This window comes from Procambarus clarkii, chromosome 52 (genome assembly GCF_040958095.1).
Source record: "Procambarus clarkii isolate CNS0578487 chromosome 52, FALCON_Pclarkii_2.0, whole genome shotgun sequence".
Taxonomy (NCBI): domain Eukaryota; kingdom Metazoa; phylum Arthropoda; class Malacostraca; order Decapoda; family Cambaridae; genus Procambarus; species Procambarus clarkii.
The window spans coordinates 33,973,173-33,988,977 of NC_091201.1; the positions used below are offsets into that span (position 1 = coordinate 33,973,173).

The window sequence follows — 15,805 nt, forward strand, 5'->3', positions numbered from 1 at the left end:
ATTCCTTTTGAGCACATTTTGTGTGCAATAACACCATGGTCCCATTTGCCAAAAGCTTTTAGAAAGTCTGTTTATATTACATCTGCATTTTGCTTGTCTTCCATGGCACTTAAGGCCATGTCTTAGTGATTTCACAATTGTGAGAGTCATGAGCATCCTGTTATTCAGGGTTATGTATATGTTCTGATTTCATGTGATTTGTAATCTTACTTCTAAGGACTCTTTCAAAGATTTTTATGATGTGTGAAGTTAGAGCTAATAGTCTATAGATTTTTTCCATCTTCTTTACTACCTTCTTTCTGAAGTGATACGATCTTCACTTTTATTAGTATGTCAGGGATAACACCAGTGTCTAGGCTCTGTCTCCAGAAAATATTTAGAGCCTATAATACTGGTGTTCTTCACTTCTTGATGAATATTGAATTCCAAGAGTCTGAGCCTAGTGCAGAGTGCATGGGCATGCTGTCTAGACTACTTCAAAGTTCAGTGGGATTAGGGTGACATCTGATGTATGGTTTAATGCTGGTTTAACATTCATAAAGTTTGGGTCACTGTTCTTCAATGTTTTCAGGGGTTCACTGAAAACAAATGAAATCCCATAACAAAATAACTGACACAGAAGCCACTTAAAAAATACAAAATGACCAGGACAGAAAGGTAAGAGGACAACAACTGATATCAAAATGCAGCTGCCCTCAAGACAGGCCCAAAAGAACAAGCATACCACTGCCCAAGAAAGCAGTAACAGGAGGAACCCATACACACACCACACCCAGATGAGGGAATGAAGCACTAGAATGAAACAACTGCCACAGACAAAACAAGGTATGAAACGTCTGAGATGCAAAGGCAGTAGGAAAGCTGCCTCTCACAGAAACAACGACAAAGCCAAAATATGGAATATTGTATCGGTGTGGACTGTGCTCATCCACAAAATACAGAAACACGGGAAGATACGTTCATTGATAGCCCAAGACAATGAGACAATGTTAGTTTTATCTGCTTCCCAGATAGGCAGATAAATATGTATGGATCAGTTCACATTAGCACCTCACACCCCTCAATGTCTGTATCTTGCCAAAAGGTCTATTACAACCAAAGTTGCAAGGCAGTCCGGGACCATTGATATAGGATCAACACAATTCCATTTAATGGAAAAAGGCAGATCCAAACAATGCACCTCCAGCCAAACATAAATAAGATTGACAGAATGGGAGGTCATGACTTCAAGGAGCCATCCACAATTCAGGAGGAAACTGGGACTATATACCAAAGAAAGAAAGTGGCAGAGGAAACAAAGCAGAACAAATTCAAGACACAGTAAAAACTGGGGCTGTGGCCTCTGAACAAAAACTGAAACAAGTCACAGATAACCATAAAGAGGTTGAAGGCAGCAACAGAGGACATCGGTCAATGGTACAGAAGCAATAAGAGTCGTAAGACTACAGATGGTGAACACTCACCGAAACCTCAGCAACTCAAATCATGGTGAACTTTGCAAAAATCACAGCCGGGTTTAACCATCTCTTGAATCGAACCTTGTTAGATTGCTTGAAAATTTTCTATTGTGTCATGTTGAATATCACTCTGCCTAATTGTACATGATCCATTTCCAAGGGCATGGTGCAACAGTACTTGAAGCAGCAGCTCATTGTGCTAAGAATACTGGATTTTGCAGAAGTTGCAAGGCATTAAAGGATACAGACAGGTATTCAGAGCAGCTGTGTGTGTTCAGCTTTTTCATGCAACATACCTTATCAATATAGAGTAGTAGTCAATACCAACAATTAACTCACCATTGAATAATTTCGGTTATTTGTGCCTCCCACTGAGCTATTGATTCTTTTTTACTTCTAAGATCCTCATACTCTTCTTCAAGAGATCGACGTTCATTCTGCATTCTATTCAAGGTTTCCGTGAGCTGATACAAAATAAAACATGAGATACTGTAACACAGAAAAAATTATATATAATATGATCAGGAAAAAGTTAAAAAAAATATGTTCTTGTCTGGAGTGCACATACTGTAAAGCAAACTTGTATATGCATTACGGGGGCATGAAGGCCTTGAACAACAATTGGGGGATTGGGAGGAATTAGTCTGAGAGGTTGCTAGTGGCCTGAGAGATCAAATGAAATCACAGATACATCAAATCTGCTTAGTCACACTTAGTTCATTAAAGATACTATATTCTTGAAACTAACTTTACCAAATTTTAAGCTAAAATATATGCATAAAAAAAAATCACGGACTTAGGTTGCCTAGCTAGTGCAATAGTAGCTTTCTCTTATTTTCATAAGGTTTTAAGGTTTTGAGATATATCTACTGAAAACAAATAGAGTAAATGCAATAAACTTCTATCCTAAATTTGTAAGTACTGAACTAGACACTTTACCCTTTCCACATCGCCAAGGAGTTTCTTATTATCATCAAGCAACATTGCTTTTTCCCGGTCATGTCTGCGCTTAACATCCATAACAGAATCTTCCTGCTCTTCAGATCTCTTCTCTAGTTCACTGCGCAACTGCTCCACTTTCTTCGTTAATACAGTCACCTGAAAGAACACACATGAGCCGAGTTACAATCAACTGAATGACAATTTTTCCTCAAAGTGATTCTTGGATGGCTTACAACTACAGCAGTTTGCCTCTACAGTCTCTGTATTAAACTTACTCGATGTTGCATTTGTAGGCTGCATCAGCTAGATGTCAATATAAGAATAACTGGCAACCATAGTATATGTGGGATACTCTTAGTCAAGCACCAGAACAATTATTATTATTATTATTATTATTATTATTATTATTATTATTATTATTATTATTATTATTATTATTATTATTATTAATAATAATAATAATAATAATAATCTTAGTATGTGTGTGTCTTAGTGTGAGGAGATGGTTCACCAGCTCACTTTCAATAGTGCTCTTATGCCTGTGGAGGCCAGTACACTTGTTAAGTGCACTTGTTAAACACTTTAAAGGGACCGCGTCGTACATACACGGCGGGTTTGCTTATGCGGGTTCTGCCCCCGCGTCGTAAATAGCCGTGCGATGTAAAAAAGCAACATAAAATCCAATTCTTATTCGATCGACTTGGGGTTAGTATGAAAATGTTTGCCATTAAATTTCCGTTTTCTCTAATAGGCACATTGCCTATTTGAGAAAACGGCATTGTATTGTAACTTAGTGGAGAGACTATTGAGTTGGTGACACAACGAGGGCAATCGCTCACTTCACACACTCTTGTGTCGGCCGCGATCTTGATTCTACATTTATATGCATATGTCTGTGTAGAGAATTTTATTGCAAGTTCAGTGATATAAAAATTAACACTGTAGGACTAATGTGGAGCTGACAACAAACAAAAGAGTATGAACATTTTGTTGCTGTTTGGGCATACGGCGAGTGATCTACGTTTTTATTTATTTCGTGGTGGAATAGCTAATGCTTTGGTTACATTTTATACATATGATCTTGTAGATAATTTTATTGCCAACACATTGATACCAAAATGAAATACGTAGCTCGAGAATTGGTGTCAGGAGAGTGAAAAGATTACACACTGTTTGGTGTTTACGCTCAAGAGCCCAAAACGCCGCGCGCACAATGCGCAGTGTTTTTTTCACGGGGACCGCACGCATTAAAGTGTTAAGTGCACTTGTTAAGTGCGTGGACTTAAGTTTGGTAACCAGCAACCAAAACATCTAGTGTTTGGGCTCATGTGAGAGCCCCAGTCATCAGCAGTCCAGAAATGTTACCCTAGCTGTGTAGCAGGTCTGTGGACAGTGATAGAGCCGATAGCATCATTCTATTGTATGACTTGGAGCGAGACACAAGATTTGCGCAGGAATAGGCAGCATGCGTGAGGTGAGCCGTGGGCCTCCCGCGCGCCAGCCACACGAGTCGTCGTCATGGAAGCAGCCGCCATCTTAGTAAACATCTTGAGCCGCCATGTTGGTCGGCCATCTTGTAATTGCCCTAGGGGCCACGGTACACCGTCGCTGATTGGTTGAGAGGTGTAGGCCGCTGTATACCTTCCTCTCATTGGCTATTTCGAGGAGGACACAGGAAATTGCTGGCGTTTCTCCCTCCAGCATCATTCTGCTCCAGTCACCACCATATTCAGACGTCTCTCTCTTGCCCATTCAGCCAAATTGGGCAAGACGACGTCGTGGTGACTGTCTCCTCAGCTTCCCCACTACCACCTCCACCAAGACCGCCAGCTGCACAGTCAGAATCCAGCTGGAGTCATTGTCGAGGAGTAGAAAGATAGGGAATGAGAAAAGTTCTGGGATAGTGGGGTAATGTGCATACGAGCAGTAACAGACTTGTAGATCCCATACCAGTGATTATATCCGTTATAATTCCTGTTAGTGCTCTGTAGCAGTCGATCGGAACGGGGAAATTCGTGCCAAGTGTTCAGGGGCAGTTTTCTCATAGAAATTCGTGGAAAATCTCGAGTCAGTGTTTTTGGAGCCAAAGTGTTGAGAGCGCTAAGCCTGCTCGGAAAGGGTGGGGAGGTTTCCGCTTAAGCCACCTACCGCCATCTCCACCACTCTGAGCCAGCCACCCGTAGTGAGGTGCCTGATGTATAGGAATGGTGTGTGTAAGCCGGCAGTATGAATGAGTAAGTACCTATGTGTGTATTTCTGGTGATTAGTTAGTCTCTAAAGCTTGAATTCGAAGTCAGGTGTTCCATCACATTGTCACTAAGCACCTGTAGAGGTGAAGTGAAGTGTGGACGAGGAGATAATTACCCCTTGTTGTCATCTTGTCAGTCCAGAGGGACTTAAGTCTTGTGGATGCAGACGTACGGTGTGTGTGTGTGTGTGTGTGTGGGTGCACACGGGAACAGAGTATACATAGATTAGCCAAGGACTGAGAGGATGTCCATGTAATATTATATTCCATTCTGGTAATTCAATCATTTTTTATCGTCCGTGGGATGGAGTGATGTTATTCCAAGTAATTACCTAAGTGTAATTACCTAAGTGTAGTTACAGGATGAGAGCTACGCTCGTGGTGTCCCGTCTTCCCAGCACTCTTTGTCATATAACGCTTTGAAACTACTGACGGTCTTGGCCTCCTCCACCTTCTCACTTAACTTGTTCCAACCGTGTACCACTCTATTTGCGAAGGTGAATTTTCTTATATTTCTTCGGCATCTGTGTTTAGCTAGTTTAAATCTATGACCTCTTGTTCTTGAAGTGCCAGGTCTCAGGAAATCTTCCCTGTCGATTTTATCAATTCCTGTTACTATTTTGTATGTAGTGATCATATCACCTCTTTTTCTTCTGTCTTCTAGTTTTGGCATGTTTAATGCTTCCAACCTCTCCTCGTAGCTCTTGCCCTTCAGTTCTGGGAGCCACTTCATAGCATGTCTTTGCACCTTTTCCAGTTTGTTGATGTGCTTCTTAAGATATGGGCACCACACAACAACTGCACATTCTAGCTTTGGCCTAACAAAAGTCATGAACAATTTCTTTAGTATATCGCCATCCATGTATTTAAATGCAATTCTGAAGTTAGAAAGCATCGCATAGGCTACTTGCACAATATTCTTTATGTGGTCCTGAGGTGATAGTTTTCTATCTAGAACCACCCCTAGATCTCTTTCTTTATCAGAATTCTTTAAAGATTTCTCACATAATATATAGGTTGTGTGGGGTCTATGTTCTCCTATTCCACATTCCATAACATGACATTTATTAACATTAAATTCCATTTGCCAAGTGGTGCTCCATCTACTTATTTTGTCCAGGTCTTCTTGAAGGGCATGACAATCATCTAAATTTCTTATCCTTCCTATTATCTTAGCATCATCAGCAAACATGTTCATATAATTCTGTATACCAACTGGTAGATCATTTATGTACCCAATAAACATCACTGGTGCAAGAACTGAACCCTGTGGTACTCCACTTGTGACATTTCTCCATTCCAATACATTGCCTCTGATTACTGCCCTCATTTTTCTATCAGTCAGAAAATTTTTTATCCATGATAGAAGCTTACCTGTCACCCCTCCAATATTTTCAAGTTTCCAGAACAACCTCTTATGTGGAACTCTGTCGAAAGCCGTTTTTAGGTCCAGATAGATGCAGTCAACCCAACCATCTCTTTCCTGTAATATCTCTGTGGCTCGATCATAGAAACTGAGTAAATTCGATACACAGGATCTTCCAGATCGAAAACCATACTGTCTGTCTGATATTATATCATTTCTCTCTAGGTGTTCTACCCATTTAGTTTTGATTAGTTTTTCCAATACTTTCACTATTACACTTGTCAATGATACAGATCTATAATTGAGGGGGTCTTCCCTGCTGCCACTTTTGTAGATTGGAACCATGTTAGCCTGTTTCCACACGTCTGCTACGATTCCTGTACACAGGGATGCCTGAAAGATCAGGTGAAGTGGAATGCTGAGCTCAGATGCACATTTTCTCAGAACCCATGGTGAAACGCCATCTGGGCCAGCTGCTTTGTTCTTACCGAGCTCCTTGAGCATTTTTTCCATTTCGTCTCTAGACACCTCTATGTGCTCTATGTTGTTCTCTGGAATTCTTATTGTATCTGGTTACCTAAAGATTTCATTTTGTACAAACACACTTTGGAACTTTTCGTTTAGTGTTTCACACATTTCCTTTTCATTTTCCGTGAATCTATTTCCCATTTTCAACCTCTGAATATTATCCTTTACCTGCAATTTGTTGTTTATGAATTTATAGAATAGACCTGGTTCTGTTTTACATTTGTCTGCAATCCCTTTTTCAAAATTTCTTTCTGCCTCTCTCCTCACTGCCGTGTAGTTGTTTCTCGCATCTTTGTATCGCTGGTATGTTTGGGGGTTCGGCCTCTTCCTGTATTGATTCCATTTTTGTGTCTTTTGGTCTCTAGCCCTCTCGCAATTTCTATTGAACCAATCCTGTTTCCTAGTTCTGCATCTCTGTTTTGGTATAAATTTTTTTGTGCCTTTATCATATATTTCACAAAACTTGACATACATCTCATTCACTTCCTTGCCTAGCATCAAGTCTGTCCAATTATACTCACTAAAAAAATTTCTAAGGTCACCATAATGTCCTCTCCTGAAGTCTGGTTTTTCAACTGCTTCAACCTCCTTATTTTCTTCCAGCTTATAACGCATTGCATACTTTATACCCAAAAAGACATGGTCACTTTTACCCAAGGGAGGAAGGTACTGAATGTCAAATATCTCTTCCTCCTTCCTGGTAAATATCAAATCTAGCATGGAGGGAACGTCCCCTTCCCTCATCCTCGTAGCTTGTTTAACATGTTGATACAAGAATGTTTCCAGGATGAGGTCTACAAATTTACAGGTCCAAAAATCTTCTGTTTTAGCTTCATATGCTTCCCAGTCTATGGATTTCAAGTTGAAGTCACCGACTATCAACAGTCGTGATCTATCGTTATCCGCTCTCGCTATAATCTCTCTCATTATTGTTATAAGACCTTCACGTTTACTATCTAGCTCCTCCTTTGACCATGTGCTGCTTGGCAGTGGACTATATGCATTTATTATCATTAGTTTATCATCCTCATGGCAGATCTCTAGTGCTATTATGTCAACTTCTTGTGGATTGGCAGTCATTATTTCGTTCACCTTTAGGTGTTCTTTTACCAGCACAGCAACGCCACCGCCTTTCCTAATTTTTCTGTCCCGTCTCCAAATTGAGTAGCCCCTGCGTAGTCTTGCAGGTGTGGAATTCCAACACTGAGCGCTCAGGTTAGTGTGTGTAACGTCAGTGATTCTTGGCAATGATTATTGTGGAGTGTACCAGAGTGTGGTGTTAATTTCTTGTATTGGTCCCAGGGCCGTGATAAGAGTGATTTATTTATATATGTATGGTAGTTGCAGTATTAACGTAATCTTGGTAGAATTTGGTGAGTGACGAGGCTGTCTGCAGTGACAGCCATCACTGCAGACAGCAGTGACGGCTGGTTTAGGGCTTCTATCCCTCTAACTATTTTCTTAGCATAAGCAACAGGGCTCCATATCTGGTTTAGGGCTTCTATCCCTCTAACTATTTTCTTAGCATAAGCAACAGGGCTCCATTAAGGAACATATAATCTCTTCCCACAACCAAACCATCGCCAGAGAAATCCTAGTAAACAACACAGAAATCATCGATAGATACAGCGATAGCAGGCGGCTTGACGTTTGCGAGGCACTACACATCAAGAAGTCAACACCAGCAATCAACAGCCAATTATTGCACAACTATATTCTACCCACCTCAAGACTCCGCTCCAATATAGAAGCATCAAGAAATATGGACCAATAGGCTTTCTACAAACACTTCTATTCAATACCCATTGTTTGTGTTCTGTCTTGTGTTGATACTTTTAATACCCTATTAATATCCCCTTTTGTTCTGTCTTGTGTTAATGCCACATCACCCCTCCCACCTCACTCAAATGTAGATATAAAATCGGAGATACGTAAGTTCTATTCAGTTGTGTATTTGTGAACTAAAAGTCTTTGAAAATGTAATAAGTTTTACGAAACGCGCCCGTGTCGCGTCAGACTAGAAATAAAAATGAATTTTGGAGAATTGATTTTTGATTTACCTCCAACAGTGAAGCGTAATGTACGAAAGATTGAGAAAATTCGTGTTAGAATTATTAATCTTACTTTTTCGGTCATATTTAATAATATATGTCTACAGGAAAGACTGCTACCAAAATATACTAATATATATATATATATATATATATATATATATATATATATATATATATATATATATATATATATATATATATATATATATATTATATATATATATTATATATATATATATTATATATATATTATATATATTATATATATATTATATATATATATTATATATATATTATATATATATATATATATATATATATATATATATATATATATATATATATATATATATATATATATATATATATATATATGATCGTAGTGTCACGGTGCCCAGTGTTATTGTGTAATTTACTGTGGTGATTGCAATGTGTGGACCTATGTTCAAAGTGGTAATGAGAGCACTGGGGTCATTTGCAACAGTAAGCAAGTGTTGTGCAGTATTCTAATACTTGGAAATTTGAGTACTTGCCGTGTGTGTTATTGCAAAGGGGTTGTTATTTGATGGTGATTGTTGCTAGTGTTGAGCCATCACCGAATGTGATTACAGTTCAGTAAAGTCATTGTGGGGCAGTGTTCTAGAGGGTTCATGTCCTATATGTTATTTTACTAGGTTCTGCAGTATTATCATTGCGACCAGATTGTAATGTAAATGACTGTGAATTGTTAGTGTGATTTGTCATTGTTGTGGGTGAACTCGACTGTAGATGAGTACTTGGGTTTTATATTCTTCTGTTTATCTGGTAGGACATCGAAGTCCAAAATTCAGTGAGGTGATTGCGAGGCAATTAACACTTTCGCGCACCCCGCGCGCCACCCCTCGACAGGGCGATATGGGCCCCAGCGTGTCACGGAAGCGCGCGTCAATTCCGAAAAGTGTATACTCTCTTCAACTTTGTCACCTCAATTTTCGTTCTACGAGATTAAATTTGGTATCATTGTGTTCGCAATAAAATTCTCTACAGCACTAAATGCATATAAACTCCAAAAGCCCGGCTAATTACCCGCAGCAAGCAGAGAAAGTGCGAACGAGTTACCCAGGAGCGCGCAAACGCGATAAAATGTTTTCACTATTTTCACTCTGGTCACCTCAATTTTCGTCCTAGGTCTTTCATTTTGGTCTCAATGGGTTCGTAATAGAATTCTCTAGAGGAATATTAGCATATAAAATGAAAAACTTGGTCACGCTCCAACCGCCGACGAGTTGAAGACGGGCCATGCGTTAGCCGTGAGTGAGCGCTCAGACACCTTCCCACTACACTCCCAATTCCCGGCCACATATGTTTAGTATTATTTCCTGATGGTAATCTCAATTTTCGTGTTACAGCGCTCATTTAGGTATGAAAATGTTCCTAATAGAATTCTTCAGATGGATATGTGCATATAAGGGCCAATTGAAGAACAACATTGCCTGTACAATACGGGAAAGTATGAACAAACAAAAATAAATAAATAAATAATAAAAAAATTTGCACTTACCACCTCTGTGTTGTGTGTTGAACATTTGTTTTATCCACTCCACCTGCTCCTGGAAAACGTTTCCTGCAGGGTCAACCCATGTTTTGTATAGGTGGAGTGGATGGTGGGAGTTAGTCTCACATGCTTGTACTTCTCCTGTACACTACTCAGCTTCTGCTTTTCATGCCTTTCTTTCGCAATTTTCTTCCTGGAAGGGCCTTGTTCATGATCACTATCCATCGTGGAGTAATCGTAGATAGTTTCTGAAGCCGCAGTAAGAAATATAGCCACGGAAAATTGCCGAAATGTTCACACGTTTGAGACGCGAGGGGAGGCGACACCGGTCACAACAGTGGAGCGAAAACAATGGGCCGACGGTGTGTGCTGCGCCGCCTGCGGGCCACTAGGCGCAACAAAGAAAATGAGAAGACATCGGCGCGCATTTTAAAACCAGTCCCAAAAAAATCGGATAAAAACCTGATTTTTGGCGAATTTTTAAAGTGGATGACGCAATGCTGCGTCATCCCCGGCATTACCACCAGTAAACGGATGACGCAATGCTGCGTCATCCCCGAGCGAAAGTGTTAATATAACCTAACCAAGGGAACGCCCATTACTTTAAGAATATTTGTTCTTTGACAATTTGAGTAACGTAGAATACGTTTGGGTTAATTTACTTTCCTGAAAGCCGCTACGGTAGTCTCAGGGAGCCTAGCCATCAGCCAGATAAGAATTAGAAAATTGTCTGTCGTAATTAACGGTCAGTGGGCCGGGTAACTGACATGTTTCAGGAAGTCAAAGTAATTAACCTCGATCCTTGTTTGATCAACTCACACGAAGGCTCCATTGTTCCATTAATGTAACGTCGTTATTTATCTGTCCGGAAGTACTGGCACTGGATTGACTCGTGGGAGGAGTAACGGCATTTTTGAATAACGTAAACGTGGTGCCTAATTACTGTTATTAGCCACCTGAATTGGTCTGAGTATGGAAGGCTCAGTCGGAATTCATACCTTAATGTAAATTGCTGAGCCAGTGTGAAAGGTTGTGTATTTAATTGTTTAATTATTGATCTTGAGGATATCAATTAATTACTCTAAAGGTAATCACGAGTGATTACCGTTCTCTTAGCACGTTGGACATTGTAAATCAGAGTTTACCATCGTTGAGTGATTGTAACTGATAATGTAAATTAACGTAACTAGTAAAGAGATTAATCAGCTATCTAGTAGTACAGGGATTAATGGGATTTTCTCACTGAATGCTCGACGGGTAGCATGTTGTGTAATTTCCGCATTACTAGTGACAGTTGTAAGAGTTATTAAATTAATGTAAATGTTATTTTGTTATTAACTTAAATCAAATTGTTATTGATTGTTGATCGTCCCTGGGACAGTGTTAACGTAAAGATTAATTTGAGGAAGGGTTGCTGGAGCTGCCAGTGAACCCATTAGTTATTGTTGTCATTGAAAGGCTACTGATTTGATTGCATTGCAACCGCTATTGCAGAAGCAGACTGCACTGAGGCGTAGAACAGGAGGAGGTTACTGGAGACGTGTTTCAAAACCCACTGTGTCATTTGTTGTAATTGTGATTATATATCTGTTAGTTCTTGTTTCTTGTTGATTCCTCTGTGGTCACGCTTATGTTCGAGTTAGTTCATTATGCAGTCCGAGGGGCTGGTGTCCAGCTGTCATTGATAGTGTCGCAGGAAGGATTTCGAGTAACGTCATTGATATTTCTTTTTGTTTGGTTGTAGTAGTTAGTACTTTATTGAAACTAAGTAAGTTAGAACTTTATTGAAACTTTGTTAAACTAAGTTGTTATGTTTAACACACTCTTTCGTTACATCCCACACATTATAATTGTTATGCAAGTGTACTTCACACTCGACTTATAAAATTGAGACTGATTCAGAGTTGTGGACCAAATATACGGCACCACACAACAATAAATTACTGTTGTGAGAGCCCAGGACCTACTCGTTAAATTCACTTCAGCGAATGGCGAAGGTCGTCGGCCCAAACGGGGGGGGATTTCAATTTTTATTGGGGGTCTCGGCGTTTGCTCGCGCCTAGTCAATTGTTCATATATGGTCCCAGAGTGAGGAATGAGATGCTTACTACACTGGTGTGTTAGCTAAGCAAGTCCTTCCTCAGGTGACCTAATTGAATATCATGACAGGAATAAAGGTTAAAGAATAAAGAAAATTCTTAGAAATTTTCCGAGCTCAATTCCTTATACCAATTTCATTTATTCCCACTAAGTCAAACTCTCACACTTAGTATACCTAATCTTTTATCAGAAAGTGGTTAGGTTGCTATGAATAAAATTATGCTAAACTGTCAATTAGTGAGGAAGTAAATATTTTCTAGGGTTATCTTGAGGTTATCTTGAGATGATTTCGGGGCTTTTTTTTAGTGTCCCCGCGGTCCGGTCCTCGACCAGGCCTCCACCCCCAGGAAACAGCCCGTGACAGCTGACTAACACCCAGGTACCTATTTTACTGCTAGGTAACAGGGGCATAGGATGAAAGAAACTCTGCCCATTGTTTCTCGCCGGCGCCTGGGATCGAACCCAGGACCACAGGATCACAAGTCCAGCGTGCTGTCCGCTCGGCTGACCGGCTCCCCAGCTCCCCAGGGTGCCCCCACTCAGCGGTTCCCAACAGGTTCATCTTTTCCCACGGTTTAACCGTTGAGTGGCAATTATTGTATATACAGTACAGGTATACAAATTTGTTGTATAATATATGTAACTGCTAAAATATACAAACAACAAAATATATATGTAACTGCTAACTAAGATTCTGTACAATGTTCAGATATCAATGAACACAATGCTGTTCAAGATGTTCACAGTCCTAGCCACAGCACACTGTCATTGTTTGGTTCATCTAAGAATCTTGAAACGATTTCTCATGTTCATTGATAAAATAAACTTCTTGAAAATTATTGATTTACAGGATTTAGTGACCAGAATTCTGATAATAGCAGCATTGTGGTGAGAATTAGTGATGTGCATAGTATGGTGGGAGAAGGAATCTTGGTGAGGGGAGGGAGGTGGCGTTGTCAGCTGTGTGTCGGCCTCTTATGTCTGGACTCACCATACCAGCTTAGTGATTCGTTAAGGTGAGCAAAAATGTAGATACAGTACTTATATATACAGTGTGTACATAGTGTAATAACTGCATGAACAGTATGGTGGGAGGAGCCATTTTGGTGAATAAGGTGGCATCATCTGCTTGCTGCTGTGACTTGTGTCATGCAGTGTATGGTGGCCGTGATGATGTTTGGACACTATACCAGCTTAGTTGTACAGTTATGGTGAACAAAACATGTAAATACGTATATATAATGTGTGTATATAGTGTAATAACATTACAAACAGTATGGTGGGAGGTGGAAATTTGGCTGTGAGGTAGCATCGTCAGCTAACTGGTGTGTTGGTGGCCACTATGCTGTTTCGATGCACCACACCAGATTAGTGGTTCACTATGGTGAACAAAACATGCAGATACTTATACAGTGGCACCTCGACTTACGATTGCCCTGACTTACAATAATTTCGAGTTACAATGTAAAATTTCATCGAAAAATTCGACTCGACATCCGAAGGTGTCGTCGACTTACAATATTTCTTGGTACACGTTCGGGTCGGCCGAGCGCGTGGCTCCCGGTCACGCAGTCCAACCTGCCTCAGTTTACTACAGCTGCCCGCTTAGTGATGATCGTGCCTATAAGAAATTCCGCGTTTGTGGTGATTTTTTTGCATTTTGAACATTAAAGTGATTATTATATATCACACCATGAGTCCCAGGAAAGTCAGTGGTAAGGCTCAACATATGAGATCCCATGTAAGAATGACCATAGAGCAGAAACGAGATCATTCATAAATATGAAGATGGTGTGTGGTTACTGAACTGGCTAGGCAGTACAACAAATCTCAGTCAATGATATCCATCATACTGGCTAAGAAAAGGACATTATGGTGCTAAAGTGATGCATCATTACAGACAAATGTTAAAATGAAGGGAAGAACAAATGTCTCTTGACAAATTCGTAGTGAGACAAACAAGCACTGAACCACAACCAGGTCCTAGTGGTATTCAGGCAAAACGTAGGAGAGAGAGTACCCCAGAGAAAACATCACTGCCTGATGTGATAATGGAAGGGGACTCCCCTTCCAAACAGTAACAACTCTCCTCCTCCCCCCTCATCACCATCTTCCACACGCCATCAAGAGCCCTCCATAAAGGTAAGATAAACTTAGGTACTGTATTGTAGTTAGAAAAAACATTGTATTCAGTATAAAATGTATTTGTATGTTAATATTTTGGAGGGTGGGAAACGGATTAATTCAATTCCCTTTATTTCTTATGGGAAAAATCGCTTCGACTTATGATATTTCGACTTTCAATCCGTCTCTGGGAACAGATTAGCATCGTAAGTTGAGGCCCCATTGTATATATATAATGTGTATATCGTGTAATAACAGTAACAAAATTTTTTTATTGTTTTATGAACATAATTGAATCACTAATATGCACACCATACTTTTGAGTATAGCAATGGTTCACACATTTTATTACATAAATATTTCACACTACACACTATTGAATAATATTATAGCTAAAAAAAACAAAAGAAAAATTAGTCAGAGACATTGAAATAATTAGGTAATAATTAGGCCCGTGTGGATTTGTTCATTGGATGCATCACGCAATTGTAATTTCTGTGTGTAATGAAGTAACGGCGAAGAGGGAGAACAGCCTATTGACAGCTCGAGTGCATGGGGAAAAGTTGTGTAAAACCCTGGTTTGTGCCTCAGAGAGGCTGCAGGATCCAGCAAGTTCAGTAGAACTTCGGTTTCAACTCCTTTTGACCATGTAGTAGCTCAGTCGATTAAGGCAGCGTCTGGGATGCTCTCAGACGCAGGTTCGAATCCTCGTCACGGCCCTTGTGGATTTGTTCATTTGATGCATCACGCAATTGTGATTTCTGTGTGTAGTGTAATTAGGTAATAATAACTTTGTGGCAACTTCCGCCTGATGGCTCGGGTGGAGGAGATTGACCCCGAACGTGCAATCTTTCAGAGACTGAATTTTGCCAGACTTCCTTGCCCTATTTTATGGCCAAAATGTGTCGCGTACAATATTTTTTCCATGATCAAGGAACACATTTTAACAATCGTGGAGGGAAACAATTTTTTTTTCCCTTGTGCACAAAAGTATTGTTGACTATTATTTGCAGTGCCACCCAGAGGTTAATGCCCCTTCCTTCCTTCCTTTGCCCACAAAAAAATATACAAAATTTATCTATAGTCAAACAACCTAATTAGAGAGTTCACTGACCTCATTTTGAAGTGTATTCCTTATAGACTCTGCTTCTGCCAGCTGATCTCTCATTGCAGACATCTCGTGACTATGTCGGAGAGCCTGCTGCTGTGCTCTTTCCTCCTGGTCCACACAAACACGTTCTAAGTCAGATTTTAATCTGACAAAGTATAAAGAAAATTATATATATATATATAATAATACATGAGTGAACAAACCCAGGTTTAGTGCCATGATCAGTGCCCCCATTTCCCACTTTCATAGGACGGGGCCTAGTCCTATGATCTGCCTAGAAAGGTTCAAAGTGTTACAAAAGAGGGGTTCAAGATATGCCTATTGTCATACTACTTCCCACA

The 15,805-nt window shown here is 39.9% G+C and overlaps 1 protein-coding gene across 6 annotated transcripts in view; it reads right to left on the reverse strand.

Annotated features, from left to right (window-relative positions):
• The window catches only part of gek (serine/threonine-protein kinase gek), a 494,332-nt gene that overhangs the window by 191,336 nt on the left and 287,191 nt on the right, over nucleotides 1-15,805 (reverse strand). For all 6 annotated transcript variants that reach the window (XM_069304649.1, XM_069304648.1, XM_069304646.1 and 3 more), the window contains exons 15-17: nucleotides 15,468-15,609; nucleotides 2,397-2,555; nucleotides 1,797-1,921 (exon numbers count right to left, since the gene is read on the reverse strand). In XM_069304649.1, the coding sequence (XP_069160750.1) occupies nucleotides 1,797-1,921; nucleotides 2,397-2,555; nucleotides 15,468-15,609 (426 nt within the window). The remainder of the gene's footprint in view (nucleotides 1-1,796; nucleotides 1,922-2,396; nucleotides 2,556-15,467; nucleotides 15,610-15,805) is intronic.